General features: G+C 39.0%; 2 protein-coding genes across 9 annotated transcripts in view; one reads left to right on the forward strand and one right to left on the reverse strand.

Moving 5' to 3' along the window:
* The window catches only part of LOC136691632 (BAR/IMD domain-containing adapter protein 2-like), a 75,727-nt gene extending 61,854 nt beyond the window's left edge, over positions 1–13,873 (forward strand). For 3 of the 6 annotated variants that reach the window (XM_066664270.1, XM_066664275.1, XM_066664276.1), the window contains 5 exons: positions 652–853; positions 1,074–1,142; positions 1,389–1,548; positions 2,971–3,008; positions 11,202–13,873. In XM_066664270.1, coding sequence (XP_066520367.1) covers positions 652–853; positions 1,074–1,142; positions 1,389–1,548; positions 2,971–3,008; positions 11,202–11,277 — 545 coding nt within the window. In that variant the 3' untranslated portion in view covers positions 11,278–13,873. Of the gene's footprint in view, positions 1–651; positions 854–1,073; positions 1,143–1,388; positions 1,549–2,970; positions 3,009–4,388; positions 6,764–11,201 lie in introns of those variants that run through there. The other 3 variants (XM_066664273.1, XM_066664274.1, XM_066664271.1) reach the window with 3 other exon arrangements.
* A 387-nt stretch (positions 13,874–14,260) lies between these two features.
* The window catches only part of aatkb (apoptosis-associated tyrosine kinase b), a 63,726-nt gene continuing 50,965 nt past the window's right edge, over positions 14,261–27,021 (reverse strand). For all 3 annotated transcript variants that reach the window (XM_066663442.1, XM_066663445.1, XM_066663444.1), the window contains 9 exons: positions 26,712–26,799; positions 25,550–25,683; positions 24,856–24,940; positions 24,052–24,173; positions 23,414–23,563; positions 19,453–23,008; positions 18,929–19,073; positions 18,614–18,829; positions 14,261–17,263 (listed from right to left, as the gene is read on the reverse strand). In XM_066663442.1, coding sequence (XP_066519539.1) covers positions 17,235–17,263; positions 18,614–18,829; positions 18,929–19,073; positions 19,453–23,008; positions 23,414–23,563; positions 24,052–24,173; positions 24,856–24,940; positions 25,550–25,683; positions 26,712–26,799 — 4,525 coding nt within the window. In that variant the 3' untranslated portion in view covers positions 14,261–17,234. The remainder of the gene's footprint in view (positions 17,264–18,613; positions 18,830–18,928; positions 19,074–19,452; positions 23,009–23,413; positions 23,564–24,051; positions 24,174–24,855; positions 24,941–25,549; positions 25,684–26,711; positions 26,800–27,021) is intronic.

The following is a 27,021-nucleotide window of genomic DNA, read 5'->3' on the forward strand; positions in this document are numbered from 1 at the left end:
ATTTGTGTGGCAATTCCTTTAGTGGAATTATGCAAGACATCCTCTCGCAAGTGTCCACTTGAAACAAATTCAAAATGCCAGTTGTAAACTGCTATGGGTTTTGGCAGCCCACTGTGATTGGATCACCCAAGATGCAGTTGGAACAGGGCATTTGATTTCAGAATTTTGATTGGAGAGATCTTTCTAATGTATAAATTTATGTGATTTGGGATAATTGAGGTCAAACAGGGCATCCTCTCTTTCTCTCTCTCTTTTTTAGAAGTAGTGACTGTTTCTCTTACACCCTGACAATAAGAGTGCAAACACATTTAATGAAAACAGGCCAGAACTAAAGGGAATAGAAAGGACAGGCTTAAAAAAAGCCAGGAAACTGGGTGAAGGACAAAGCTGTGTGTGTGAATGATATTTTAAGGTGTTTTAAACAGAATTTATGGACAACGTATATGAATAATTCAAGAAGGAAGATCTATAAAATAAGGGCTCTTTTAAGGTTGTTTGAAAAGACATTGACTTTATTATAGATCATTTGACCTTATCTGTTCGCTGGACAGTGATCTGGTCACTGATACCGTGCCCGAGGATGGCACTGCTGCTGTATCCTCAGCATGTCGCTGTTTATCTGACCTCTAGCACTTTGACTTCTGACCACAGCGGAGACCCAGACACTGCCCAGGTCGAGTTCAGTGGCAGCAGGACTGGAGAGGAATGGACGGACCCGTGTCCAGGCTATTTTCTCACACGCAGCTGGGGATAACAACACCCTGCTCAGCTTCACTGAGGGGGACATCGTCACACTGCTGGTGCCCGAGGCCCGGGACGGTTGGCATTATGGAGAGAGTGAGAAGACCAGGATGTGAGTGGAGCATCTCTTATATTAATCTGATATTCCTGTAGATTTCTAACCTTTAGAACTTCAGGGTGTTGGTTTATTTATTTATTTTTACAACAAATTGTAACTGTATTTTTTTTTATTGTAAAGGACAGAGGATGTTTTCGTATGTGGGTAAAACAATGGCAGTACAAGGTTTTGTTTGGACAGTAATGCTATAGTGCTCACTGTGTGTGTGTGGCAGGCGAGGATGGTTCCCCTTCTCCTATACCAGAGTAATCCCTGAAACAGACACCAGCAGACTGCACGTCAGGTGAGAACATCATCGACACTGTCCTTCTTAAGGACATACTGAACAATCATCCTTAGCTTAAAGATAGGAGCTCTATAAACTCCCCAGTGCTGGTGAAGTGCTTTAAAGTCAGCATGTTTATCACATAACTCTGCTGAAGTGAATTTAACTCTGCATGCTTTACTGGGAAATTTAGATTCAGTGACTGGGGGTTTACTCTGTGTTCTTACTGCACTGCTGGGCTAATATATATGTGTGTGTGCACAGTTTGCAGCATGGCAGAAGCTCCAGCACGGGAAACCTTCTAGAGAGAGAACAGGTCACTCTTCCATGTCCTGATTATGGCTCCTCCTCTCGGCTAATGGCACAGACAGCTTCACTGAGCAGACACAGACCATATAGTGTGGCAGTGCCAGGATTTTCACAGGTATACACACACACACACACACACACACTATTTCACATTCCTATATGCACACCATACATTAAGGTACACTCACTTCAGACGTAGATGGTCAGTTGCTAACACGCAGCTTGTATAATCTCCATAGAAAAGCACTAACTAATCAGAGGTCACCATGCACAAGGAGTGGGAGTATGTAGTGATACTTATATTTTTTATCTTAAGGGCCAACAAAATCAGGGCATCTTCTGCCCTAAATGTATATAAACAAACACATACGTGTATGGTGTGTCATGCGTGGTCATATGTACACTCCTATCTATGTGTGGATCCTCACAGATGGAGATGTTTTTGCTGCCAGGCGTTGACAGTGAGCAAGGCAAACCCCGTAGTTTTGAGAGAGAGAAAGACACTGTAGTGCTGTACACTCAGCAGCATCCAGCTCCATCACAACACACCGCACCTAAGCAGAGAGGGTAGAGGACATTTCGGAACATTACCCTAAACGTGTGTGTGTGTGTGAGAGAGAGAGAGAGAGAGAGAGAGAGAGAGAGAAAGCTTTGAAAATTATCATAATATCATGTGTTATCAGTAAAATCCAGGCTAAAAATAGAATAGCTTGTAATACATTTTGAATATATAGTATGTCTGAACAAAGGACTGTTAGTTTGTTTCACAGCTGATTAGACGCACGCCTTTAAGAAGCACGCATAACTCTAATGTTGATAAGTGCAAGGGCATCAACGATTAAGACAATCCAGATATGTTCTCTTCAGTGTGAGAGTGTGTGTGTGTGTACATGCTTCACTTCATCCACAGCAGTGGTTCTGTTATATAACGTCTACCCTCCACGCTTGTTTTCGTCTCTGCCATATGTTCTGCTTCTTGTCTTAAGTGAATAGAGGAGTGATGCTTAAATGACATGCACCCAGTCCCCTTACTCTACACTGCCATCGCTGTACAGAATGTACTCAGTGACCTCCTTCTCACTGTGTATCTCTGGCAGAAGCTTCATTTAGCTCAGGTACCGCAGTGAAAAGAGCTCGGCTTTGTTAGAATAGCACTGCTGACACCTGCTGGCAAAGCGGAGCCTCTGACACTTCATATACGCCACATGTCCAAATATTTGTAGACACCTCTTATACTTTGTGAACACTGATATTTTAAAGAGCACGTGTTGTGGATATAAAAGGCAGTTGTGCACACACACACTCACAAGGTTGTATAGCCAATACAGAAACGCATGAACCGAATGGGAAATGAAATGTTCACCGTGTTCACTTTGCCAAGCGTTTGACGATGTGCTAAAAACTGTGGGGCTCAATTATAAATAAAAATGCTATTTCACAGATTATGCTTCTAACTCTTGTACCATTTGTTTGAACTTTTGATGTGATGAAGACACAGTGAACAGATTACTGACTTTCTGCGTTTCTGTTCCCACAGCAAAGGCTGGAGGACTATGAGGCCCGCTTCCCAACAAGGTAAGGCCATATTGATTATTCTAGAATGCTTATAATACCATAGAGATGTTACTATTCTGTACAGTGTTCACTGATAGATGTCATACTTTAGTGTAAGGTTTATAATCATTTTAAGTTTATTTTTTTCCTTTCTATTAATATTATTTGTATTATTTTATGGCTTTTTAGATTTGTTTTATCAAACTATTATTATGCCACATAAACTACACCAAGTGACTGTGAATGTGGCAAAGCAAAAAGTTCTGTTTTGACCTGCAGCTGGCCCAGTCCTCCGTAGTAGAGGCTTGTGGATCTCTTGCCTAAAGCGTGATAAAAGGTGGGCGGGTGACCAATAAGTGCATCCAAACCCATTGGGACAGAGGGAGGCAAAGCCTCTTATTGTTTCAATGGGTTTGAAAATGCTTACGTAGTTATAAGCCATTGTCTGTGATATCCAAGTAAAACCCGCTCCTTTCCCATAGATGACCACCCTTTGAGCTTCATGCTTTTAAGCTTAGCTCTAAAGACTGTACTCAGTTAAAAGATTAACTGTAAGATTAATGGAAAATGAATATTCAGGAATCGTTGTTCATCTATGGGAGTAGAATTCCCTGATGCAGTCAACTTCCAGTGGATTTAATATTTCATAGATTTTTTCATTTGTTTTGAAGTCCTCATTCCATTTTGTGTTTGTTTTTGACTCTTGCTTTCGCTTGTTCCACCAGTTTCTTCTGTAAAAGAGTCCTTAATTATCTTTTAGTTTACACTTTAGTTGATCTTGAGTTCTGTAGAAGTGACAGGCATCAAGAAAAAAACCAGGAAAATAGTCTAAAATAATAACAGATCTCACTCCTCCCACTGAATGCAAGGTGTCCTGAGTGCTCATTGGAATACATTTGTATTGATGCATTTTGGCAGATTCATCTGGAATTAATAATTTTACTAGTGAATTTTACTAGACGAATTGTAATATTGCAGTACGGTTAGTAACCAATAAAAGGCAAATGAACAAGTAACACTGATGCATAATTAATATACAGATGAATAACCAAACTACAGAGTAACATACAGAATGATGTGGTGTCCTGGATTTTAAATCTCACTGTAAAACTGTGCTGCACCAAAATGTAACTGCCACTGAGATGGAAATGTTCAATACAAATACACAGAAACCCATTAGCCACCTATTGGCCTTATGTTAATAACGCTAAATGCTTCCTGCTTTTATTCATGACCTGCAGCATTAGCATTGTTAATTTTCTTAAGCATCACTTGATTTTAGAGGGATTAGCATTAACATTAGCATTAGCGCTAGCCATATGTCCCTCATTGAGCTCGTTGTGCTGATTGTGCTTTGTTGTGTGTGTGTGTGTGTGTGTGTGTCTGAACCCAACCTGGCAGCCTCTCCCTCTCTTTGTTCCACAGTTCGGAGGGCAAATTGATATCGACAGTGTGAGAGGACAGACAGACACACAGGCACTCGTCTGCATAGGACAGGCACCATCCCTCCTCTTTCTCCTTCCTTCACTCATTCACTCCTCCTCCCTTCACCCCTTCACTCGCCCATCTTGCTTTTCACCTTACCCACCAAAGAAGAGGAGGAGCACCCATCTTTTCCCCCTCTCCTCCTAACCCTCCGCTCCTTAGCGCCTATGCTTCCCTACCGGGCCGATGCCTGGTGGCAGTGGAACCAGAACGCAGAATATTCCGGGTTTACCATCCTCAGAAAGCCTCCGGCCTTGTGGACATTTGTGTGGGTCTGCTTTTAAACGAGATCGCTGACGTGGACATCTCTGAGAAACTGTTTAAATGTATCTCTTGCTTGTCTTTCATGCATGTTCTCACTGTTGATCCTTGGGTTACAGAAATTGGGCAAAAAACTACAAATGCACCAAAAAGGTCAAGGACTTTAAAGGAGTCTATGTAAAATGTCATGTTCTGAGACTAGTGTTTAACCCTTTACATGGCCACAACCCAGCAGCAGGTGCACAATTCAAACAATTGGCTTTGTTTTCCATGTATGGACTGAACACGGCATTAGACTAGAAGATCTGTTTCAGTTCCACCCAAGACTTACCCACATTTTATTTACTTTAGCATTTGTCTGCACAAGTTCCAATGTGTAACTTGTTATTTTTTCAGCTATTTTCTGTCTGTAGATTGGGGCATGATGATTGGTTTGTGGAGTCTTGCCTTACTAAATGATCTACTCTGAACATTACACAGACAAGAAAAAAGGTGCTACTGTTCATGCATGAAGGAAAAGACAATGGGTACCTCTTCATACTCAAGTCTAGTCACTTCACACATTTCTGAAATATCTCCATCATTAGCCAAACTCCACTGGTGTCCTGAATGAAATCTAATGTCTTTTTTAAAGTGAGAAAAAAGTATTGCAAATGTCTTGAGAATCAGTGCCTCTTGAACATATTTGCATACATTCACTGTAGATATCAGATGCTTGTTTGTACCGTGGGAAAGGACCACAAAGCCAATCATATTTTTTCGTGTGGCCCATTGTTTACTTTTCTTAATAATGTTTGTATTATTTTTCTGTGCTGAAGAATCTGAGTTCAATAACAGCATATTCGCAAACAAACAACAGTTGCAATAAGAAGAGCAGATATGGGTGCTTTTTTGTTTTTTGTAGAGCATTATCAAGCACTTTGCCTTTGAAGACCAAGGAGGCATACAGAGGTCTGGAGAAGCAAAGAGCCTGAAGATTTATATTCATTTGATGCTTGACCACAAAAGCTGGTCCACTTTGTTTAGCCTTCTGGTAGCTATGGTGTTCTAATAGAACAAAGTGTATGAAATATATATATAAAACATGTTTATGGGCTCATTTGAAGTCCTGCTGTAAACTAGGAGTAACAGATGTTCTGCTTGTCCACCGTTCGGTGTTGTGGATGAATACTAATCGTCAGCGTGTACCGTGGTAAGGTTTTCTTTCTTGTACCAAGTAACTGAGTAATGAGCAATGCACCGTTGTGAGAATTAGCACTGTGTGCACCTTTCTGAAGAGCACAGACTTTCTACTCTTCTCCCTGTAGACTACTCAGTCATTTGCAGTTTTCCCACTCTCTCGCCTCCTCTCAGCTCAGTGAGACTCTTCACAGTCTGATCCCACTGAAGGGATTCCCAGTTTGTTGGTGTAACACCTCACTTAGTCATGAGACCACAAAGAAAGTCCACCGGGCTGCATTTAAAACAAGGGTCCTCTGCACTTTAACCCCCTCCCAAACCAGCCGTGTCTGTCTCTCCTCCTCCTGTTGTCTTCTTGCCTCTCCGTCTTGTCTGTCTTTCTTTACGTGTGAAACTAAGCTCTTCCTATGTTCTCTTTGTTCTGTTCTTCTCACGCCAAACCTGTCCATCTCTTTTTTGGTAAATTTAGAGACAAAAGCAGTAAGGTGTCAACGATTGGAAGCTGCCAGTGTTTCTTCTTTCTTCATTAAAATAAAGCCAAGTTTCTGACCGCCTCATTGGCTGGGGAGATCTCCTCAGTCCCAGCAGCCAAACGGAATCTCTCCGCTCTCGACTCGATATGTCTCTTCGTGTTTTGGAACGTTTACTTTTTGGATGTAAGAGAATGTTAAAAAAGAAATCATAATAAAATAAAAAGTATATATTTAACTCCCAATAATGTACAGAAAAAAACTGAAACAGATATATAACTTATATATGCATGCATTTTGGGGGCACCAAAACCAGTGTATCGTTGCAAAATAACCTCAAATGTATGGTGACTTTCTACTTTGGAAAGCTTAATAAAAGAACTGTCTTGAGATAAGAGCATGGAGTCATTTTTCAACTTCACTTTGTTGAGCTAAAATACAGGTGTCGACAGCTAGTTTAATCCATGTTCAACCACTGCATCTTTGAAAAATATCGATCATTTGTCTGTAAATTGAATCGGCTTTAATGTCTGCATCATTAAGTTTATCTTTATATCACCTTGATCAAAATATTTATCCAGCTACATTGAATACCACTGTATTATCCCTACGTATGAATAAATGGTCGTACAATGTCTAATATAAAACACTTTTTAAATACAATAGCAGTATGTAAACATTATGTATGCATGAATAGCAGTTCAGGGAGTAGTTCAAACGTGTAGAACCCTTTTGTAATGTTTACACACTGCTAATCACATTTACATATAATATATTTTCCTCTTCAGCTTACAGCAGTCTTGCCCAACTTACAAGGACTGTCTCACCATTATGGAACTAATGTGTAATTAAAGTATGTTATTTTGGAACCAGTAATTTGTACTAAATCTCTAATAATATGTAAATGAAATTACATCGTTACATTAAAAAATTCACTAATCACAGTATGTAATCACGGTACTAATCATGCTATTTTCCCCAGTTTTATACAATTGAAGTATATTCCTCTGAGCTCCTGAGTGAACACTAAAGCACATTAAAGTGTATGTATATTACTTATAAAATACATTCTAATACAAAAGAACAGGCCATGACAAAACAGTCACTTAGAAAATGACAATGTATGGCATTACAAATTACAATACACTGTTAGAAAAAATTTTCACAGTGGTGGTACCACCAAGGGGTACATATTCGTACTTTATTCTATATTTTTACATTGTGTTGACTTCATTCACCCGTTTCATTTCTAGGACTTTTTTTTTTAAACACAGTTTTATATTGAAAGATAACTCACCTCTCCTCCTGGAATAGAGAATGTAATGTACCTTTAGGGAACACAACTGGACTCTAAACCCCACTGTTGTACCTTTTAAAGGTACATTTACACAGTGTGTGACCATTAATATACCTCTATCGTCCCTTTTTTCCCCGAGAGTGTACATTAAGTATATACCTTTTACGACTAACCATATAAATATATTTAAATTGTGAATTGGCCAAAATGACATGACTTTTACATTCAGTATTTATTAAGTATAAACTTATATAATTAGTAGTGATTTATTACACACGAGTGGCTCCAAAATAACATACTTTAAGTACACTTTTTTTCACCCACAAGGACCGTGTAGGCTGCTTTATGAATGAGGCACAATATAGAGCCACACAGAACAGAGGATATTTACATGTATCCATCTTAAATACGCAGTGACCATAAAGTCTGTAAAATAGTGAGGAATAAAGAGAGACTGGGAAATGGAAACCAGGACAAATGTAGGATGTGTCCTGTGACACAGTGACTATTTCATATATTTTCAAGACATATAAATTCAAGACAGGAATTACACTGTTTACAGGATTTTCTTCATATACTGAAATCAATAAAACTATTGCAGCAGTAGCAAAAATAGTCTGGCCCTGGTTTGGCAATGCCTTGTGTCCCCCATTTTCATGACCCTCTCGCCATGTAGAACAATGGCAGCCGAGCTGACATTTGCTTGCCACGTGGGACACCTAGACACCAAACTAGTCTCTATTGGGGCTTCTTTTTTTGCCCATTTCCAGTTTGCCACAGTCAGCACAGTAATATATTTCCCTGATGAGGGCCAAATGAGCATTTTTTTTATGTGTGTGCCAATTATATTAACACACTGCTTGCAATACTGAAAGTGGGCCAACAGTGCTACGTCTCTGCCAGGAGTGGCTCACATCTGTACAAGTTTAGTCTGCTTTTCTAGATGAAAACAAATGTCCATTATCCTTTCAGCAATCTGCCTCTAGCCCTTTGAAAACTATTTGTTTTAATTCACTGGATTTCATCCTGATTCCAGCGTGTAAGGTGTGTAAACACACCCTTGTCCTCTAATACTGATTATAATGATATATTATTATGTAATAATATAATATAATGAGATAATCATAATCATAATAATATGATTATAATGAGATATTTTCCTTGATTTCCAAGATAACAGCTTCGTTCTGAAATAAATAAATAGAAAATGTGACACAGCTTTAACTGTATCTACTGGATGCCTGCATGTGAGATTCTAGTGTGTTTTGTCTGTTTTTGTGAGCTACAGTGTGTTTAACCCCTTTTTAGTTCCCCCTTTGTTACTTTGTTAAAGTGAAAAAGTGACAGTTAATTTCTGCATGTACAATGATAATTGCACTTGTTACAATTGGTTAAATCATTAAGACAGTCACCTGAAAAAATACCCAGTACTAGAACAACAGATTATGTCCTATATGTTCTCACTTTACAATTAATAATTAATAAGACTTTTAATATTTTTTTTGTTGTTGTTGTTTTCTAAATGATTTGTAACATGCAGATTTAAAGGTTAGGTTTAGGTGTAGGTTCCTGAAATATCTTTGAAATGGTTCTCTCTCTCTCTCATATATATATATATATATATATATATATATATATATATATATATATATATATATATATATATATATATATATATATATATATTAAACAATCCATCACAATGTTTGCTATGCCTTTAAAAGTGTCTTTCAAAATTGAAAAAACATCTAAATATTTTAACAACTGGGTTTAACCGTACAATAAAATGTATTCAGACTGAACCATAGTTGTTCCATAGTTGAACCAAATGAAGAAATACAATTCAACAAGCCTTCTTTCTTACCTTTTCAGTATGGGCCCTGAATTTGCCCGCTTTTGAATGAACAGTAAGTGACACTGAAAATGGTTTTATTTGATCATAATCGCTTCTACTGGATGCCCTCTGTCAGTTTTCATCTTTCAGCAAGCCTTATGTGTTATGGCTAACAATGATGTCTGTGGTATTTGGAACAAACTTGTGCAACTCAAGAACTGCAGCTGATATTCGGACCAAATTGAATCCGACAGAAAGACTGTTGCACAACTTTATTCCATGGAAATATTGGCGATTCTCTCTGAATCTGATTCACAAAATTTCCTCCGTTCCTTCAGTCGTCCGACTGGGGACAATCAACTGGAATTCTTCGGCTTTGTTTTGCATGTCACTAAAGTCCAAAACAAGCATGCTATCTCAACACAAACCCCAGAGCTGAACTAAGATCTGTAATGTGGAATTAACCTTGAGTAGTAGGACACCCATCAAGTTGATGGAAATGGTGATTTAATTTAGTAAAAGAAGACAAAATGACTGGTTACATCTCCACAAGGAAAAATAAATAACATTATTAGGGCATGGGAAAGTTAGAAGGGTTCATTAAAAGTGTTTTAAAGTGTTTAAACATTTAAAGTGTTCATTAGCTCTGAATGGAGTTAATTCAGCTCTGGGGATTTATCTGTCACTGACTGGCTGCTTCATGTGGTGCTGGGTGATATACTTTATAGCAGGATATATCATGCACTTACTTCTGGAAACGCCTATATATTCTAGCACTGCTGGCTTCATTAGTGGTGCTGTAAAACAGGCTGCTGTCATCTTAAGGAAGAGAATCAAAAACTAATTAAATCATTCAAAATGCCTTGTTTTGAAGTTTACAGAATGTGATTCTTTGATTATTGCAGCACTGAATTTTGTCTGTACCATTGATGGATGTGCTTTCAGCTTATTTAGAGACACTGAACTCTCAGAAAAACAACAAAAAAAAAACTGTTAAACATCACTGCAGTGGAACAAAATTGGACCACATTCTAAATTATATTTACTCAATATGAAATGTCTGAACCTCAGGGTTTCTATGTAGCTTAGTGTTAAGAAACGATTAACATTTGCTGCCTTTGTAGCCAATGTAAATGGGAAAGTCCCAGCAAGTGAACAAAGAAGAAAGCTGGAACAAAGCCATTGTTAGTATTACACTTTTATGAATGATGGTTCTTCACATGAGACAATTGTCCATTTACAGCTTAAAGGATTCTTTCACAGTGAAAATGTTCTTCAGATTGAACTTTATTATGGTTCTATGTAGAATGCTTTTGAAAATGGATCTAAATATCACTAAACATTTTTCTCCTACTGCTACACGTTTGATATCTTAACAATAACGTGAAGCTTTGTGGTGTTACATGGAGTACATTTTTAAAAAACATCTGTATAGAGCCATATACCATAATATTCCATCAATAAAAATTGTTCTTGGAGTGCTCATGGTTCTGTATAGAGCCATTATATTTACTACAGAAGCCTTGAAGAACCCTCTTTTCAAAAAGTGCATAGAAAATTTAAAAATGTCTCTATGAAATACCTCTTTTTTGTCCTGAGAGTGCAGTGTAGACCTGGGTATGATCCTCTGTGCTGTGGCTGTGTTCCTCTGGAGAGTGAAGAGTGAGCGTTTTGGTTTATGTTTGTAGACTTCTGGAGCCTTTGTGTTTCACAACCTTCATGTCAAGACCACATCCAAACAGCAACGTCCAGGAACAGAGATAGAAACAGCTCATCACTGAAGACCTCAGCTCTCCAGTCCTGCATTAGGAGCTTTGGAAAATACAATCTAATTCACAGCCTTCAGAAAGAGCACTGTAGACATGCTCTGTCTAAGGCTACTCTGGGAATGACCATGCAGGAATATCACTTTCTCAGCTTATCAATAAAGTACATGGGAAAGCGCCTATTAAGGACTTTTTACTGAAAAGGCCTCCTGATTGTCACTGCATTATTTTTGATTGGGGTTTGTATGTGTCCTTTTTTCTTGTAAATTATTATTATTTTTTAACTATTCCTATTAACCCTGTAACGTGTTTATATGGCAGCATACAGCATCCATTATGCTTAACTTACCCTTACATAGTTCTATAAGCTTAACATATTCTAAACCAAGAGCATATGACTTTATAATATCAGGTCTCACAACACCTTGTAACTTCTGTTGATAAAACACTGTACATTTTAAATATGACAAGGTTTTTTATGATCTTCTGTACTATAAACACTTGACTGTGTTATGGAACCTGACAAAGCCTACTAAAGTTATATACTGTTGTTTTATGAAGTGTTATACAACACAAAGTGTATCCACCTAAGAACAGTTAAAGGAGCAATAAGTCATTTTCTCCAGTGTGATGAAGTAGCAGGTGGGTCCTGCCACAATGCTGCCAATAATAAAAGTAGGCTCCTGACCAACCATGACCCACATCAGGATGAAGCACTTACAGAAGATCAACGTTTTCATACATTTATATTTTTAGGTTTCTGGCCCTTCCATGTGACAGACACTGTGGGTTTTAAAACAATTAAATTAAGTTCTACAAAGTAATTTGTTTCGCATGTGAGCCCCGGATAAAAAAATATATAATAGAAATGAACTAAAACAATTTTGAAAAATAAAAATAAATACAAAATAAATTGTAAAATAATCTTTTTTCCCCCTTGGGGGTTGTTGCAAAAACCTAAAACATGACTTATTGCTACTTTAAGCCAGACATTTTAAGGTATTATGTATGCAGTATACCACACCATAAATGCATTAAGAAGCCTTATAAATGCTTTTTAGAAAATGTTACTTTAATTTTCTTTATTTATTTGATGCAGGTTTAGGCAGACTACCGACCAATGAGGCTCAAATAGGTTTAGTCCAATGCTGTATTGTACAATGCTGTAATTATAATCATATTAATAATTATTGGTGATTTAATGTCACAGTTTTTCAAGGGTGGAGTCATAAAATAACAACTTTGGTGCTCGTAGGTCGTTAATAAGCTTGAACAAATGTAACTGAATGTAATAAAACATTCATAAGCCTAGACCTTCTTGTAAGACTCAGCATTATATATAAAGATTGTGTAGCAAATAGCAACATACAAAAAAAAACATATAGAAACTTTTGGCAAGCATATGTGTGCTCTATAGATTGTAATATTTTAAATGTATATCTAAAATACTGTATGAGTGGCAATATTAATCACGGGGTCAATGCACAGATATAAAGTGTATAGTAAAAGATTTATATATGTAGTGCACAGAGAATACCGATTTAAAGGAATACTATGTAAGAAGGGCCTATTTTGTCTTCTGAGCTCCCCCTACCGGTTGAGTGTAATTTATTTTTACAGTACTGTTGTGAAAACAAGTCTCACGCCCACCCACCCCCTCCTCTCACAGACAAGTACACACAAATACACAGACCTTCTGAGCAGAGGAATATTCACATCGGTCACGAATGGCTCTCGGGGCTTCTAATGATACACTCTCAATGTTGAGTCTGTAGTTAAATAAAATGATGTTGACTGCATGATAAAACCCATACATATTATTACAACCATAAAGTGTAACTTTGATATTACTCACAGCAACTGACAGAAAAGTACTTATTACCAGAATCGATGTCCCAACACTAAAAAGTGAGCTAATCTGGCTAAAGTTAGAAGGTGCTACCACTCGCCCTCGTTCATCAGTAACTCTCAAAAACCTGATTCTGACACATTGTTCAACAAAACTCATCACTAAAACTTAACACATGAAAAAGGGAAGCCAAATACTTACTATTCCAATTTGTGTTTTCATGTCTGTTTCAGCTCATTCTACTTAGTAAAGTCAGTCCAGTATTAACTTAAACAGCCACTCTCACTCTATTTCTCCTCCTTGTTCACTCTACCATAATGTCCGCACTGAGCAAACTGAGCTAGATTCTTTTTATAGTGAGGTTAACACCCATAAGCTATGAGCTGTAAAGTGTTACACATTACTTGTGAGAGTTCTCTGCCCCATGGTTTTTAGAGGAGAAGGCTCGGAGCTGTGAGAGAGGCATTATCCTCCGTATTACAGGTCAGAGAGGCCTCACAATCTTTTAGAAGCTGATATTTTTAGGTACAAATACTTCATAGTGTTCCTTTAAATCAGAAAGCATTACAAAGGGAAGCAGCAGAAAATTGTAAATCTATATCTTGTATATTTACCATCAACCGATCAAAGTTTTTCATTGTCTTTCTTGTGTTCCTGATGCTTGTTTGTGTATTTGTTTGCATACTCACAATGTACAACCTTTTCTATCATTTTATTACTCCTCATGAAACTCCAAGTGGTCAAAACTAAATTAAAGAGAGATGAAAAGCACTGTCTGTTGTCCATTCTTAGAAACAAAGCAATTGTACTGAATTGTTCTAAATGTGTGATTAATAAAGTAATGCAGTTTAAGAAAGTAGTAAAAAAGACATTTTCAAGCAAGATATATTTTTGGCCTAAAGTCATTGTAGTATGAGTTTGTACGATTAAACTGTACTTAAAAAAATATGATTACAAAATTAATGCAAAGCTATTTCCCAGAGCAAATGTACAATATTTAAAAAGAACTCACAAAAAGAGGTAAATGTGTAGCCTCTGCAATTTTGATCAAAAATGAATAGTCAATGTTATGCTTTATTTGGATGAAAATAGACATGTCACAGTATTTTGAAACATTTTTTTTCAACTGGTTTAAGTGATTGTCATGAACAGCCTGGTTATAGGAAATGTATCAAAAAGTCAAATAAGTGTAAGACTATAGCCTTATTTCTCATATCAATATTACACAAAATTTCATATGAAAATTCTGCATTGTTACAGTGCAAATCAATATTGCACCCTACCTAGATAATGTGTTAATGGATAGAGTGATTTCTCATGACAACTCAGTGTATTCAGAAATGGTGCAAAAACTTACATGAAGGTAAAGCTACACTGACAAAACATTTATATTGTACATGATACTTATTTGGATAAAAATGGACACTAAAAATAACCTGCAGACTAGAGTTTTTCATTTTCTACAGTTTTTGTTTTATTATTAAAATATGGGGTTTCAAAAACTGGCTCATGAAAACTATGTGTATATGTAACTGGATATGAGAAATTAGTTACTACTCACCTGGGGCTTCACATTAGCTTTGTGACATAATTATTTGGAACATACTTCAATAATTATGAATTAGTGTCCTATGTCACAATAGAGGAGGCGTAGCCGGTTTCATCTTTTCGTGGCTTAGGCTGGTGAACCCAGACTTTTGCTCCAAAAACCCATGAGAAAATAAAGAGTTAAGGTTACAGTGAGAGACAGAGAGCAAGATAAAGTGTGAGAGAGTGAGAGAATGAGAATGAGAGAGAGAGAGAGAGAGAGAATGAGAGACATCAAACAATGAATTTATTTTGTGTACAGCCACTGATTTTGTGACACACAAGAGGAACATTTTTGTTTGTTTTATTTTTAATGAGGACTTTCACATATCGCTTGTTTTATCTCCTTGCTGTTCCTTCAGATATATCTCTATTCCATCATTCATCCGCATCATTATACTCTACGCTCAACTACAAGAGCCTCGGTTATTTCATCTACAATTCCTTTTACCACTTTATGGACACGTCTCTTTGGCAGCAGATACATGAAGATAAGCTCTTACAGTAAAACCCAGCACAAGCATCAAACTGTTCTTCATCAGGAGTTAAAACCGATCTCATAAAATACAAAAATAGTACAGACTGCTGTCTAGCTCAATCTAACCTATTACGAAGAGAGCGCCTTAAGAGGCAAACAAACATCAAACATATTCGAATGTAGCATAAAGAGTGTTTTTTTCCCCTCCGCCCCAGGGTCAGTGGGGGTCCAAAGCACATAAGTGTGTGAATCTCACAGAATTCCTGTACATCAACTATAGTCATAGCATCAAGCAGTTTCTTCAGTTTCTGAGAGAGAGAGGATGCCATTATTTCCTTAACAGCTCCTACCAAGAGTGAACAAAATAGCTGCAAAAGGAAAAGTACACACTCAGTGCAGTATTAAGTATTCACCACAGTCAGTAGCTCCTGTCATTATTGTATAATAAATAACAGCAAATTATCCAGGTCACATTTTATTTTGAGAGTCACCTGTAGATGAATATTAGATGCTCATCCTGTCTTTAACTCTATTTGCCTTAATCACTATTGAAGTTGAATGTAATATATTCTATTATATTTACACATATTTGGAAACTACGATTTTAACTTAATCTTAACCCTAACACTGTTAATAATCAAATTAAACCCGATAGTTTCTTAACCAGGACGTGACCAGATAATCTCCAGGGGGCTCTCAGAATAAATTACAACCATTTTCCCATTTCTCATTCAATGCCACTGATATTTATTCAGTCCTTTTTCTCCTTGCAATACACTGTAAATAATAAAAAAATCATAATTAAGAATATTTAAATTAAAAATGCATTAAGACAATTATGAACACTTTAACAATAAAAAGCCCCAGCTCGGACCTTCAGACTGTAGCAGACATATACAGCATCATTGGTTCACATGCCCTCGTTTGTGTAACTAAAAGTGTTAGGTCAAAACCAGGGCCCGAGATCCTGATATTTCTCAAGTGGCCCACAGAGGATGGATGAGACATATTTTTGCATTTAGCAGCTAATAGCTAATTCAAAATGAAGACCTGCAAGATTGTACTAGCTCCTAAATACGAGTTCATGCTGTGAGTGAGTGTTATCACTGCTTCTTTAAGATCGTTCCAACACTTGCACAAGGCAGGGTACAAAATGAAGCACTGGCTTCTTGCCTGATATCTTCCATGACGTGAGATAAAATGATACTGAGATATTGAAAATGTACAGAATAATTCACAGAATTCAAAAAACATGTTAATCGCCAAAGAAATATTAAAAGCAAATAAAAATGGAAAATGTGAACAACACAAACTTAATCAGAGATCTTTTCACTGTCAAAAAGAATATAAAGTGAGCTGGTCAGAGTTTCTTGATGTTGCATCACCCTGTTTTTAATCTGCTACTTTCAGGTAGATGGCTGACTCAAGGCAGCTATGTGTTTCTCTTTCCCCCCGAACAAATACATCCTCAAATAAAACAAACAAATCTATCACTTGTTTCTTAAATAGTCTTCTTAAATAATACCCCGTCATTTCTGCTTGGTCAAAGTCAGTGTTCTCCGACATAGTTCTGGACAAAAAAGAAAAAAAAATGAAGGCATTTGGGGATTTAGCCTTTGATGGGTTGCTAGTCTTTTTTTTTTCAGTAAAATAATAGTTGATTGTAGCCTGGACGTTAGGGTTCTGTTCATCCTTCATGAAAATACCTGATGTCCACTCAGGAGAATCCCATGTTCTCACAGTAAATAATAATATAGTCCCTTCAAAATGGTCTCTAGTTTAAAATAGTTTAACAAATATGATATAGTTCAGGTTTTGACTACTTATAACATTGTTCTTAAGAAGCATATGGCCAGGTTTTTCTTTGTTTATTTCTTCAGGGCCCAGATCAGGACCACTATGTAATTGCTAACAATAATAGGCACTGTCATTGATGGGATCCAAACGATTCTCTGAAACAGTGTCACTGAAGAGCATCACTGCAAAAGAAAAGTTCTGTCGTTGCAGAATGCTCCCTGTAGATGGCAGTGGTGTGCAGTTTTCACTCTCTCTCTCCATCCTCGCTGCTCCCTTCAGGGCACAATCAATTGAAACATGATTCGTTAATAAAACAATTTCTGTTAATGAAGATCTAAAACTGAATTTAAGCGCTTTCGTAATTGAATAATATTTTATGAAAACGACTGTACACAATTTGAATAAATTAAATTAAATAAGCAGTTGCTGTAGGAACAATACTAGCATGTTAGCACAGAAACAAGTACAAGAATGGTCTTAATGGTCAAATGTGTACCTTGAGGGTTACATAACCTTTCATTTGCGAGGGGTTAAGATACATATTCGAAAAGTGCCATAAGAGAAAATAGAAAGTCAAAGTTGTTCCCCTTATTTAAAGTATGGAACACAAAATATTAAGTGCATCACCCCAGTAATATTTCAGTACTATTAGTTTTTTTAAAAGGAAATTACACATTGTCTTGTTTTATGTAGAAAGTAGTCCACCTGCCTGAAATGTCAAAATGGTACTATAGCCAGAAAGCTATCTATTACTACTGCTACTTGCTGCTTTGACTACTGCTAATTCTACTATTACTTCTACTACTCCTAGTACTAATATTACTAAATTTAGCTGTATCTTCTGTAACAACATTGTCTTCCATTAAAGCAGTAATGTGGATGGGATTCTTATTGTAACAGAAGTAATGTTCCATCCTGAAAATGGAAATTATCCACTGTGCTATTGCCATCCTGTGGTGGCAAAGGACTTCTGTTTCTACATGAAAACACACCATTACATGAATGTCTAGTTTTCCAGAATCATGGGTGAACTAAAGGGATTTTACTATTTACTTTAGAGAGTGTAAAAATATGAACCAAAATGTTACTTCTCTTGTTGCTAGTGTAAATGCTCACTGCTTGCCATTGGAGATATTTAATAGATATTTGTTAGCTATAACATCACAAAGAAAAACTCTTTACAGAAATCAGCAGATCATAATACTTTTTAGTTGGCATTTAGTTGTCATCTACTGATGCTTGATCATCTTTGCTGATACTGTAAGATGAGAACATACACCTGCAGTCCGACTGCTCCGACCTGCTGTGTTACTGCAGCTGCTATTAAGGTGAATTAGGAGGATGAACACTGGAGGATGAATTTTTCATCTAATTAGGTCTTTAGTGCCACCCTCTGTTTTAATTAAGTGATAGTGACAGAGCATCAGTATCTCATTCAGTCACTTGCTCAGTCAGAGTGACTCTGTATGAGACAGTAACTCTTATCGGCGCTGACCAGCAAAAATCACCTTTAGAAAGGACACTGCGGACATTGTAGTAACTGGAGCTTCATGTAACGTTATATTGTTTAATATTTTCTCTATAAAAGATGCACATGGTGTGACATTTATCAGCATGTTTTACCTCCAGCCGAATCCATATCCGAGTCAGAAACATGGGTGATGGAGAAACGAGAGACGGTGGAGGGAGAGACGGAGAAGCGCGAGTACTGAACGGCGGGTTTGCTGCTTGTGGCACTGGAGGGCAGGCTTGGATTGGTCTTGACGTCTGGTGGGGATCCCTTTGAAGAGGTGGGGAGTGGTAGCAGAGGGAAATCATCCTCCCACTCAAACCCCGCACCTAGGCATGGAAAGAAGGGATGGATGAGAATGAATGAAGGAGGTAGCACACCAGTTCATTCAGGATCATTTAAAAAAAAATCTAGTGAAAGGTTCTTACTCTCTTCTGAAATGTTTCCATCTGAGGAGTCATCAGAGGCGTTGACTTTGTCTGGTTGATTTGGCACTTTGCCCTTTGCACTCTGCTTGCTTGACTCTCCTCCCAAAGGGAAACCATGTTCTGCCAGCTCTCTGGTTGGACTTTCCTGAAGAAGTCAATCATTTTTACCTCATTGTTCCTTTATGTTTTTCATTCATTATGTTATTCATTTATTAACAAGCACTGGCACAGGTATTGGGATATATATGTACACAGAGAGTATAAGAAGATAGAATGGATACTTGGAAATACTTTCACAGAAGAATGTTTGCAAGTGGCCCCTTTTTAAATTGTCGAACAAAGTCATACACTATTCATGTTGTTAGAAGCTGAAGGACAGCCTTGTACAAGGCATTAAATTTGTCATTTAAAAAGAATATACATTTGAAACACTGTATAATAATGTATTTGGATTGGATCATGTCCTAATACATTTAATGTAAGGTGCTGTGTGTAGTTTTATCAAGTGCATCAGCACTACTCACTTGGTCAAACAAGTAGACAGTAACGTCATCAAAGAAGGACACCACTTTCTTCTTGGACTCTAGCTCATCGCAGAGGGAGTCTGAAAGTAGGCTGGGCATCTTGAGGAGGCTTCTGAGCTTGTGCGCATCACTGCAGTCGCTCACAATTATGGGCACTTGTAGGGCCTCGTCCTCACTCTCTTCACTTTGCTCTTGGATGCTGTAGGTGCGCAGCTCCTCATCGGATTCATCACTGTCTTCTGAATCCCCATCCTCCTCATCAGCCTCTTCTCCATCTGCTGGAGATACTCGCCCCTCGAGTGTTGGAAGGGGAGGAGGAGGAGAAGAAGGACGAGTGGAGCTCTTGTGGCACTGGTATCCATCCTTTTCTGCTGGCGTATCTGATGAAAGACTCTTCTCTGTGTTATCTTCAAGAATCCCCCTGCTGTCTTTTCCTTGGGGTGCTGGTTCATCAGAGCATGTGGTAAATGTCACTTCCTCAATGACCTCTTTTTCCTTCTCATGCTCCCCTGCACTGATGTCAAGAGTAGTCTCAGCATTATTGCCCTCAGTAACACACTCAGTGGTTGATGGTTCAAGAGGAAGGATTTGATCCGTCTCCTCAGTATCACAGATCTCTTGTGTGGTATCTGAACATGGCGAGGAAGCTACCTCCAACGACTGACTGTCAGATAGCAACACTTCTTGAGGGTGATCTAAATATCCCTCAAGATCTTCATCTCGGACACTGTCAGGTTTCAGACAAGCAACTTCCTCAGGAGAAGAGGGAGAGATAAAAGTGAGTTCAGGGCTACCATGGGAGACACTTTGATCTGTTTCCACACAGATAATTTCGTCAGTTTCACTGTTGTTTTCACGCTTTCCTTCAGACTCTGCATGTGCCTGTTCACTGTCTTCTTCAAGCATCTCTATTGGTAATAGTGCCTCTTTTTCTGTCAATACCACCGTTTCCTCCTCCAGCCTCTCAAGATCCTCATTTTCTTTTTCACTGTCTTCTTCACTATCTTTCTCCCTCCCTGCCTCATAGTCAGAAAAGTAGGCCGAATCTCTGTATGGGGTTTTCTCACTCAGCGCAGTCAGCTCTTCATCAGTGCTCTGAGATGTTGTCAAGGCAACTGCTACCTCCACATCATCTTGTTGTTGTGGCTCGACTATTTCCTCATCTTGCTCCTTCAACTCTGTGACTGGACACAGGTCGGAGACTGACATCCCCAGTGGTTGGATGAAGGCTTTACTGTCTTGAGGTTCGTGGGGCTCCTTCGGCACAAACTCAGGAGACTCGTTGTTCTCTGTGTCATAGCCACTGTCCATAGCTTTGGGTGAACTTGAAGGATGGAGGGAGGTTGGGCTAAGAGTTTCACTGGAGCCTGCCGTGGATGGTATATCGATGGAATCCATAGAGTCAGGTGTGCCCACCTGCTTTTGCAGTGACTTGAATGCCTGGGAGGTGTAGTCAGGCGTCTCGGTGTAATCAATTGTGAAGTCACCAAAAATCCCTGAGGTGACGTCAGTGATGTCATCATCACTGCAGTCATCAATCTCTACTAAGCTGATGCTGGAGTGTTCATGTTCCACACCACTGTCCACTGTCCTGCTTGCTTCTGATTCAGGCTCTGTGGAGGTAAGGTCAGGAAGGGCTTTCTCTAACCTTTGAGACATGGTGGTAACATCACCTTTGGGGTCCTTTTGATTTGTATCTTGTTCAATGTTGTTTTCTTGTTTGGGTATCCCCTCTCTGACCACAATGTCCACATACTCCGAATGCTCTGACTGCCTTACGTTGGCCTTTGACGACTCAGTTTTGAAAGCTGCACGCCCAATGGATGGAGCAGATTGGTTAAGCTGCTGGTTTCTGTTTGGTAAGCCTTGGTTTTTGCCAGGGACATCATCATTCATAAAGCAATTTCTCACCAATGACCCTGTGAGAGGATCCACAAAGTGGGAATTGCTCAATGCCTGGCAACATGGCACAGGATAGACCTCTGCTTCTCTAGGTTCATGACACAGATGGATGTAGGAACTGCAGTCTGCTGAGGACACTGATGAATGTCTGCCATGCACAGGGCAGGTGTTACTTTTGGCTGTGGCTTCCATGTAATTGATTGGTTTGGCAGAGCGATATGGGAGACTATGCTCCTTTGGCCATGCATCCTCAACATCGGTCATCGGCATAGTGTAGTGAAAATCAGCGTAAGCATCTTGCCTAGATGAACTTTGTCTCCGACCCAAGCTCATTGTATTTTTTGTTGGGTGGCTGTTGGACCAACCCATCGCTTGCCTTTCAACAAACAAGTCGTCATCATCTTCTGAGTCAGTGTCGTCTCGCCCAACAAACACAGCTCCACCTGACTCGATGTCGATACAAACCGAGTGGCTGCCTGGCATAGTTTTCCTCAAGGAGCCCATCATATCATAATATCCTCCAGTTACATTTTTCCCTATTACTGACCCTTGACTACTCTCTAAATAATGCTCACTATAGCCCTGAGGTGGACTGCCAAGAGAAGGGGAGATCCCCAATGGATCCTCCAGTTCCCCAAGAGCCTTTCTCAGGCTTCGAGATCCCCAGCTCTCTCGTGGGGCTTCTGTTATGTCTCCAATTAAGTAGTGGTCTAGTGGTGGTCCTAGTGGTGGTCCCAATGGTGGAGAATGCTCAAAATAATACCCTCCATCCCTGTCTTTGTATGATACATAGTGCCCTGACTCCCAAGGCCTAAGAGGGCTGGCATCAGATACCTGACCTAGAAGGGGCTCCATGGTTAGGGACATGGCTGGACTGCTGTCTGAATCATAGGCGCCGGTTTTGCGGATGTCTGCGGACCAGTAGGACTCAATAGGCTTTCCCTCAGAGGGACAGTTCAAGCATTCCCCCGAGTCTCCACTGCCAGTGAGAAAGCTGCCATTGCTGCCCCCAAAATCAGGGCTGTAAGCACACATAGTGTAATCCAAATCAATATTGCATTCTACTGGCTCTTCAATACGAATGTAGTACTCACTACCAACTGATGGGCTATGAGCGCTGAGGACTGGAACCACACCCGGAGTGTGCAACTGCTTGGGCTCAAAGTATTCGGGAGAGACTCCTAAAGTGAGTCCATCGATTCCACATCCACCTATCATTCCTCCTGGGGGGTAGTAGATCTCTTGGCAATGTGGATTCCCTTGACCTAATGTTCCAGTGGTGGACGAGGAGTGATAGGGCTGCTTAGCTCTTGCTTGCTCCCATTTGTACTCAAAGTTCAGACCGTGGCTGGTCTCAGTAACTGTGAGAATGTCATCTCCAGACTCTGACTGGTAGCCATCCCCAGCTGAGAACTGTTCCAGTAGGGGGAAGGAGGAGGAGGCTGTGGAAGCCTGAGGCATCTCCAGAGACAGGGGACCAGCCCCATGCAGGCTGCCATGATTCATGTTGGGTCTCATTGAGTTCCAGCGCCTTTCAAAGTCTTCTTCTGCCTCACTAGCTCCTTTGGCACACAGGTAACTCAGCAAGAGGTGAACCTCCTCGGCATTTGGCCTCTGGTCTGGCTGGAGCCAGCAGAACTGCATCACTTCGTACCTGATTAAAAACAAACACACATAAACACACAAACAAACAAAGCTACTGAGTCCAAGAATAACAGCATATCTCAGAGAAACAACAGAGTATCTATGGAAATTGATTTTCAATGAGGTAGTGGAAATGAGTGCCAAGATGATTTGCATTTTTATAACACACTAATGAGCCACGATGTCATTTTAAACAAATACGGGACTTAATTAATCTCATCTCCCACAGCGAATATGATTGGATTCATTTTGGTTTCTAATATCAAAAGATGCATATCTGGAAGCAGTCCGCACTGTTGTACCAGAAAGGAGCGAGCAAGGGACTGAGTATGGCACAGACTACGAAAGAAGATGGCAAATGTAAGTCATATTAAAACAACTAAAAAGACATCATTACAGTAGCTAGAAGACTCACCAGCGATCTGCAAGAGGGAACTGAAGCAATGGCTTTGGCAGTTTCAGCTGCTGGTCTTTGACGGCATAGCTGAGGACCTGTCTGTCTGAGTAGTGTCGATAAGGTTGGTTTCCCAACTCAAACAACTCCCAGATTGTAACTCCAAGAGACCTAAGACATATAGAAATGCTCATTTAATACTAGCAGGATCATTTTAAACTCTGTGTAAATGTACAGCTCAATAAAGCCCTGGAGCCTCATGTAATTGTTTGAATGGAGTTTGACTCTGTTGAACTGTATGCATACATACATACACACACACACACACAAAGATGCCTGTATAAACACTCTAGAGCAGAATAAATTACAGTACATTCTAGTGTTTACAATGTACTCATCTAAAGATGTTATAACGCGTTATTAAACCTGCCATTATTAGGCCATACACACTTCATGCATTTAAGTAGGGTGAAGTGTATACATCTGTACAGGTTTATGCCAGGCATTATAAGCTATTATGGACGTCATAACACTGTGTACCTGCATATTTAAAGCATCAGAGAGAAAGGTTTCTAGCCTAATCCTCTATCATCCAAACAGAAACCTATACTGCATTTCTCCTGCTGTACAATATATGTTTCTACAGAGACGTAACTCACCAGATGTTGCTTTGTTTAGTTTGATCCACGACCAGCAGGTTTCCATGAACTTCATCCACCAGCTCTGGAGCAATCCAGCGCAACGGCACCCAGGACTGATCTGATGTCACAAAGTAGTCGTCCTGAGGTGAAACAGGAGAGAGGGTTTATCAGGAAAGGGTCCTGGGCTGATTTTTATTGATCTCCTCATGAACAAAGCTAAAATATTCTGAATAGAAACTTCATCCAAACTCCTTAACCCTAAAATGACCCTCTACCTGTGTCTAGACTCTAATTCCACATGTAAATTACAAGATACTTGAAGTATAAAACAGTGGGACACGTTCTGTAAGGCCTGAAGTGGAGTAAACATTGCTTTTGCCCATGGGAACATCTGTTGTGCTAACAATTGTTTCATTCAAGGTGTTTGTTGAATAACTGCATGTAAATTGGTTATAAATGCACGCTTTTAATTCATTTATTTATTTTTACAAATGTTGACAAAACAATGGACTTCTCCTGAAACCTTTATTAAATATTTTTTATAATAAATAATGTGTCTCTAACTGACAGAAATATTCTGATATTAACTGAATATTTAATGACATTATCATTAATACTTCAGGGAATAAATCTGTTGCTGCACACCTAAGATTATGATACCTACCATAGACTGTATGCCCCATGAATATGTTCATCTTATATATATATGGTTATATATGGTTAGAACAAGTAGTGAAAAATGCACAGTTGATTGTGAGTGACAAAATGAGCCTAGAGCATAAAGGGCTTAAAAGTAGGTAAAAGAAATATCTTCATCCATACTTTATACTTGCTGTGGGACAGTCCATAGTCTCCGATTTTGACGGTCACATCTGAGGTCAGGAGGCAGTTTCTCAGAGCCAGATCACTGGTGAAAACCAAAAATGGCAGAAATAAAATAATAAACATGAACATTGTTTAGAGATGAGACAAGAAGACGGTTTAAACAACACCTCCGTTCTTTCTTCATGGAGAACAGCGGTAACCCCCGGCAACAAAATCACTGATGCTGGAGTAGCAGAGGCACACTCAGGCAGCATCAGGATATTGTTACTGGAAATGACCAAGTCTCACACACACCACAACCCAGAAGAGCAGGACGATACAGCTGCAAACACCTGGATTATTAGACAGGTGATATTTATCACAAACACAATTCTCTTCCACTTTTGGACTAATCCCCTCCAGACATTTAACATAAAGATTTTTGTTTTATATTTATATTTAAAGCAGGAGTTCGGTCACTAATGATGTTGAAGCTTGGAATGCATGCTATATATAACAACACTACAGCCAATCAAAACAAAGATCATTTACATGAAAAAATCTTAAAAAGGCAGTAAAAATAACATATTTATTAAGTATAAAATGAGGTGGTCATGTCTATATCAACTGTTCATCAATAAACCCATTAAAAAAACATAATTCCACAAACACAGAAGTGGAAATGATGAAGTCATGCTAGTGGTCTGCTCACCTGTGGGTGTAGTCATGTTTGTGGAGATGCAGAAGGCCTGAAGCAATCTGACAAGCCATTCGCTGAAGGAGCAAAGGGTCAGGGGTCACCGACTTTGCTGCCCTGCAGCTGCGCAGGTAGCCTTTCACATCACCCTGTTACGAAGGAGAAAAGTCAGGAAGAAAAAAGCATGACATTAGAAGAAGGTAGGAACAGTACAAACAAGAATGAATATGCACAGAGAAAAGTTGGAACTGATATGAATGTGTGCTTTACCTCAGCAGGACTCTAGAGGGCAACCGCATTCATTAAGCAACACGTCATTTAATCCATTTGATTTTTATCATTAGAGCTGGGAACAACAGTGGTAACTCACTTAAGTCTCAATAAGTGGACTTTATATTATATTCATGTTAAAATAACTGGCTGCAACTAAAGCTTCAGTCAAAGTATATTACGAATCACATGATTCTAGACAAACTCACACTGAATTAGGAACTGCAGAAGGTCAGTAAGTGCATGAATCTCTCACAAATTCAGTGAACCCCTTGTGAATGTCAGAGGAAGAAATGTGGAGCAGTTTTGGCAAATGGTAGCGCAAACCTCAGGAGATTTATACAGTTTCTGTTTTTATTTGATCAATAAAGGTAATGGAAATAATAAAGATTTATTTAGTGTTCATTTGGTCTACGTTTCTCACCCGGGGCAGAGTAATCTATTTAGTGTTTAACAGGCTTTTTACTAGAGGCACAGTTCTGCCCCCACAATGGATTTGCAAGCAGCTGTGAGCCTCTAAACTCTGTGTGTGGCCCCAGCACAACAATTCGTCTAGAAATGCCCCTGCTCCACACTCACTCGAAAATATTTATACAAGGCTATAGCAGGCATTATAAAGAGTGTCAACTGCATCTATAAATCTTTATGAATGCAGGGTTCATTGGAAGTGTTGTCAAACCTTCATCGTGTGTTATTTTGAAAAATGTCAAATATGACCGCAAACTCAAACCCAAACAAAAGCTAAAAGGGAATTTTGAAAGAAATAATACAAAAACAAACCAGAGGAATCAATTTTATTCATGCATCATATATATTATCATTTTGATATTCCTAAGCTGAGGCCATTTTCAGTTCTGTAATCCCATGTGATGAAGGGGATGTAGATGCTGGATGCCAGTGAACTCACCAGAGGACACAGTTCCATGACCAACAGATATGGAGTGACCTCTGTGCACTGAGCCAAGCACTGCACTAACGCTGGGTGCTGAAGGGACCTGGAGACATGAAACACAGAGTTATTATGCTTTTACAGCTCTGTACAAAGGTCTGAAACCCCTGAGAACATGATCAGTGCATGCTACACAGAGCCAGTGAAGCTGTTGTTTTTAATCTATAAAAACAAAACCACGTACTAAACACTTTCCTGAAGAATTGGTCCCATTCGCTGTAAATCTGTAACTTTCTCTACAAACTGGTGGTTCATGTGATGTCTTAGG

The sequence above is a fragment of the Hoplias malabaricus genome, chromosome 3, assembly GCF_029633855.1.
Source record: "Hoplias malabaricus isolate fHopMal1 chromosome 3, fHopMal1.hap1, whole genome shotgun sequence".
Taxonomy (NCBI): Eukaryota; Metazoa; Chordata; class Actinopteri; order Characiformes; family Erythrinidae; genus Hoplias; species Hoplias malabaricus.